This window comes from Colobus angolensis, unplaced genomic scaffold (genome assembly GCF_000951035.1).
Source record: "Colobus angolensis palliatus isolate OR3802 unplaced genomic scaffold, Cang.pa_1.0 Scaffold140, whole genome shotgun sequence".
NCBI lineage: Eukaryota > Metazoa > Chordata > Mammalia > Primates > Cercopithecidae > Colobus > Colobus angolensis.
Genome location: NW_012114489.1, coordinates 4,275,837 through 4,281,483, shown reverse-complemented (window position 1 = coordinate 4,281,483; position 5,647 = coordinate 4,275,837). Strand labels below are relative to the sequence as shown.

Below are 5,647 nucleotides of genomic sequence, written 5' to 3'. Positions count from 1 at the left end.
GGACCTCGTGATCCGCCCGTCTCGGCCTCCCAAAGTGCTGGGATTACAGGCTTGAGCCACCGCGCCCGGCCCTCAAGAAGGTTTTTAGTGAACTCATTCTGGCTTCTATTGATCACTGCATTTCATGTGATTATTTTAAACCCAGAAAATACCACCTTGCAATGAGAAAGGCTTTTTGATGCAGTAGATAACATAGAATATGAAGTGCACTAGAACAAAACAAACGGCAGTCTTAATAACCTAAATAAATCCAGGTATCCTTTATTTATACTAAAAGAAATAGGAAAAGGAATTAGGCAAACCGAGAATTAAACAACTTTTACACTTCTGTTTTTCCTTTTCTTTCTCGTCATATTATGATGTCAACTATTTTACTGTGTTCTTTAAGATTCATATCAAAATCCATTTTCTATTACCGTGTTATCTAGTTCTGAATTACAACGAAAATATGTTGTGTGATTTTGTTTTATTAATACCCAAACCGTAACTTTCAAATTGGTTAAACAGCCATGAATGTGAGAGCTATGTTTTTGATAATTGTATAATCTGAAGCAAAATAAACTTTCACTTAACAGGAACCATCTTGAAAATTGACAAAGAAATAAAACATAAATCTACAAGTTACTCATGTATAACAAGACGAAAGAAAGAGACATATCTTGTTCCCTCCAGTCTCTACTATACTGCAGTACTTAGAAGGCTCACTACTCTCTTCTAACATAAAGCAAAAATTCTACTTCAGACCTCCCTAGAAATGGGAGGATCTGTAGGATGTGGCCCCATAAGGTGCCCTGGCCAAGGGAATAGTGCCAGTTCTGCCTTAATCTCTCAGTCTCAATGCTCTCTCTACCTCATCCATCAAAGCATCTTCATACAGATGTGGGTATAAACCAGGGCTGCTCTTATTGATCTCAGCCAAAACACGCAGGAATCTCATCTTGGTGGTTTCAGCATGGGCTCGTGGACCCCAAAGGAACTCATAGCGTGGAGGATCACTGTTGGGCACCTGCCGGTAAACCACATACTTATCTTGCACCAAATCTTCAGTAAGGAGCTTCTGGGGATCCCCATAGATTGTGTGTGTCATCCCAGCATAGATCCCCAAACCACTCAGGGACTCCCAGACCTCCTCTTCAGTGGCACTGTTGCCTTTCATGAAGATCACAGCCAGGACCGACATCAGGAGACCTGACTTCTGCAGCCCGTTAGCACCACTCAGAATTCCTTCACTGGAGAGTCCCAGCTTGCTAACAAAGGTGTAGGACTCGCCGCAGGAATCCATTTCTTTCAATTCAACGCCAAAGGCCACCACCAAACTTTCGGAGGTTCTGTTGAGGATCTCAGGGAAGCAGTGCTTGTAACGCTTGCCAATACGCTTCAGCATGTCTGCCTTCAAAATGGGCTCTTTCTTCTCAAACTTCTTCTGCAGAAATTGCACCAATGCGTACGCCTTCCTCTTTAGAGGATCTTGGCTTATGCGCTTAAAATTGATGGCTTTCTGTGAGGCTCTTACACTTTCTTCATCTTGACCCTTGGCAGCCACATCATATTTTGAGCCTGAAACATCTGCATCAGGAAAGCCAGTGGGTGAAGCTCCCTGAAACTCCGGAGTAATGGAGGCATCAGGGGAGGTACTTGGACTTTTCTCATCTTGACCCTTGACAGCCACATCAGATTTTGAGTATGAAACACCTGCATCAGGAGAGCCAGTGTGTGAAGCTCCCTGAGACTCCTGGGGAATGGAGGCTTCAAGGGAGGTGCTTGCACTTTTCTCATCTTGGGCCTTGGCAGCCACATCAGATTTTGAGCATGAAACGACTGCATCAGGAGACCCAGTGGGTGACACTCCCTGAAACTCCTGAGGAACAGAGACATCAGAAGACCTACGACGAGTCCCCAGACAAGCCTGAGAAGAGGATGAGGAAGAGTGGGACTCTTCTTGCTTCTCTGCAGTGGCCTGGGGACCTGTGAGACCCTGCGGCTGACCATGGGTCTCTTGGCATTTCTCACGGGCACGGAGCTTACTCTTCCGACCCCGAGGCATGATGGCTGAGTGTGGGTAAGAAGACTGGGAAGGCTGGCACCTGGATGGGAGAGAGTGATGTCACGTCAATGCCTTCGGCTGAGAGCGACCATCTTGGCCTTAACTAGTGCCCCTTTTGCAGGTTTCTGCAAAACAACTGCTCTAGGAACCCACAGGACTCCTGTTCTCCTGGTCAGTTTGTCTCCTTCAAACTCAGGAGGAAGTTAGAGTATTAGGCTCTAGCATGACAGCCCATTTTGGGGCTTATTGAGGTGACAGCACCAGCTGGCAGTGGGTGACCTTCTGTTCAGGGGTCGGATCCTCTCTGTTTACATTCAGGATCATCATTAAAATTGTTGACAAGACCCAGAGGCCCATTTCCCTGTGCCGCTCTGAAACTGACACTAGGAATTTTTACAATACTAACCAGGAGAAAATAAGGAAGCACTTCTGCCCAACACTTCACTCCGGGGACACGCAGACCGCCTAGGGAGGCATTTTAGTGCTCTTCCTGTTACAGTGAGAACGGTCCTCACTGTAATTAGACTCCTCACTCTGACTCTTCCCACAACCTGGAAATCGCCCTCACTGACCTGCTGCCATCTCCTTACAACCAGGGGCCTACCTCTCCGACTTTCGCAGGGACAAAGTGAGAACGCACCTCAGTCTCTAGAGACCTGCCCAGACCCCCAGGCTAACGTCAAGCACAGAGTTCGGTGCAACCCGTTATGGTACATGGAGTTCCCTCAGTCCTAAGGAGGGTCCTCTTAACTATGTAGGGCCTGAGATTTCTCCCTCTACTGACCTACGTCCACCAGCCTTGGACCGAGGCCTTCATGTTCTACAACATGATGGAAAAAATGAATGGACTTTGGGCCTAACAGCCATGCTTGGGGACTCCTCCGGGACCAGCTCGGGGCAGGTTGGGGCAGGGCTCCGTGGAGCCGCCATTTTAGGGGGAAGGGGGTTGATGTCGGGGAATGCCCCCCCAGTTCTAGGTCAGGATACCCACCAAGACAGCTGAGAAGATCTGGGATGCCTCCTTCCGCTGACGTGACACAGCACTTTTCAGACTGAGGCGTCCTGCTCAGACCCCTTTCTAGGTGGAAGTCAGGAGGAACCACTTCCGGCCACGCCCACCTGGTCCTCCCAGCGTAACAGCAGCTGCGGGGCTCTGTCACTCCCCCTTGTGTTCTGTGGGTGCAGCAGATTCCAGGGAACTCACATAAAGTTCTTTCAGGGGCTCTTCGTGGACCCTTGGACTTCTCTATCTCTTGAGCTGAATCAGTCAACCTGAGATAGAGGTTCTCATTCCCTGAGAGTTCAGAGTAGGAAGTAAGGTGCAGCCGGAGCCCAGAAGCCATGCCGGGACCTTCCAAGACTGATGGTAGGGGTGGGGCTCTGTGGGACTCCCTTTTGTTATTTTGTTATTTTTTATTTTTATTTTTATTTTTTTTTGAGACGGAGTCTTGCTCTGTCCCCCAGGCTGGAGTGCAGTGGCCGGATCTCAGCTCACTGCAACCTCCGCCTGCCGGGTTCACGCCATTCTCCAGCCTCAGCCTCCCGAGTAGCTGGAACCACAGGCGCGCGCCACCTCGCCCGGCTAATTTTTTGTATTTTTAGTAGAGACGGGGTTTCGCAGTGTTAGCCAGGATGGTCTCGATCTCCTGACCTCGTGATCCGCCCGTCTCGGCCTCCCAAAGTGCTGGGATTACAGGCTTGAGCCACGGCGCCCGGCCGGGACTCCCTTTTTTCAATGGACTTTGCCCTCAGCCCTTACTCAGTGTCGTGGCTTCATTCTTGCCATGCCCCCTCTAGTGACTTGAGGACACCCTCTCAGACTAGACTTCAACTTCCTGAGACTCCTCATGTGAAATTCAGTTACACCTCACCTGGCCACTACTGCCTGGAGCCTCCTAAACCTGGCTGCGGCTATTAAGTTGTGATGCAAGATCGGGGAATGAAGGGAGATTTGGGGGGCACTCTTGTCTCTTCTCATGTGTGGAGCCCCTCAGTCCTCACTCAGGGTCCTCACATTGACTGCTCGCAGTGTCTCAGTTTTCTCCATTTTCTGATGTAAATTCATCCCCTTCCTTTGACTAGATCCTGTAAAATTCATAAGGAGAAAGTGAGAGGACTTCTTAGCCTGACCGCTATGTCTGTGACTTCTCTCTTGGCTGACATCGGTGTCTGTATTCAACACTTTCATGAGTGAATTTCTACCATTATCTTGTGTGACTCACTGCAATCTTTGCTATCTTAATTTAGTCAATTCTTTATATTATATTAAAATAATACGAATGTAAAGGCCAGTCTGCTTCCACTAAAGAAGTTTCAGGTGGTTATTAGCATAGTGTCTGGATTCATACTTCCTCAGCCTACCCAGAAGTTTTTGCTGTCCCAATATTACCCCATGGAACTGGCACATAGGGTCTGAGTTCCTGACTGAATTTCCTTTAGATAAGCAGAAAAAAAAATGCATTGTCCAATGGCACAGCGAAGGAAGCAAAGACCAAAGTTTTAAAGCTTTTTCTCTAGCCAATTCCGTTATCTGCCTCTATTGTAGGCTACAGACCTGTCTCTACTTCCGTGCATGCCCCTACCTGCCCACACACCAGTTCTTGTTCAATATAAACTGACCGTCTCTCAGGGTTCTCATTTTTGTTTGCTGTTGTTAATATTGCCTTTTTTTTTTTTTTTTTAAATTCTTCCTTTAACTTCTGTATGGTTGAGTTTGGTCATGGGAAAGAACCGCCCAGGTTTGGTTGTCATCTTCACAGCTATGGCTAAGGCAGTGAATCTGTAAACATTTTAAGGAGAATCAACATCTTTACAATATCTCCTCCACAGTAAATAAACATAGTATACCGCTTTATTGGAGATTTATTTTTCCTAAGTCTTTCAGTAAATTTTTATAGCTGTCTTCTTAATGAACATGTACATTTCTATTTGGTTTTCTGTTAGATATATTTTGGATATTGTTGCTGTTGTGAAAGGCATATTTCACGTTACATGTTATAATTAGTTATTGATTTTGTGTGACTATACTCCTGACTTACCTATAGTGATCTTTTGTACACACATTTTCTTAATTTCCTTATACATTTAAATATTTTTGCACCAATTACGTTGTTTTGTGTGTTTTTTTTTAAAATAGGCGATTATATTATCACAATTATCTCCTTTTGTTATTGTTACCTCTAATTTACTCGGTATTATTATGGTTGTGGACTATAGATGTGTTTTCATCCAATTGTCAGCAGTAGGGTTTATACTATATAGGTGTATATTCTTCTGGACTCTTTTTGGGATGTTTGTAATGTTTCACATTCAGTATGTCAATTTATAGATTTTACAAGATGGAAATTCTCTCCTAATGTAAGTTTGCTAAAAGTTACTATCATGCACTGGTGTTGAGGGTTTTTTAAGGCTCTTTCTTTACCCCTGCACACGATCACATGCTTTTTCACCATTTTTGGTAACAGTGATTTCAAACTGATAGTATTTTCTAATATGATACCATATTTTCATTTCTTGGATACAGGCTATTCATTAATTCACTGCTATATTGGATATGCCTATATTGGATATACTATGAATTTATTGAGAATATTTTGTCTCTAT

The 5,647-nt window shown here is 45.2% G+C and overlaps 1 protein-coding gene across 1 annotated transcript; it reads right to left on the bottom strand.

The window, feature by feature from the left end:
* Window positions 1-232: 232 nt before the first annotated feature.
* On the bottom strand, window positions 233-3,122 carry LOC105506857 (melanoma-associated antigen B6-like). Its single transcript, XM_011935144.1, has 2 exons — window positions 3,036-3,122; window positions 233-2,084 (listed from the first exon to the last, which is right to left on the bottom strand). Exon 2 carries the CDS (start codon window positions 2,042-2,044, stop codon window positions 821-823), a length of 1,224 nt encoding a protein of 407 aa, XP_011790534.1. The 5' UTR covers window positions 2,045-2,084; window positions 3,036-3,122; the 3' UTR covers window positions 233-820.
* Window positions 3,123-5,647: the final 2,525 nt, after the last annotated feature.

What these genes read in the sequence shown, in the direction of transcription:
- LOC105506857 (XM_011935144.1), bottom strand. Translation starts at nt 2,044, where the DNA reads ATGCCTCGGGGTCGGAAGAGTAAGCTCCGTGCCCGTGAGAAATGCCAA.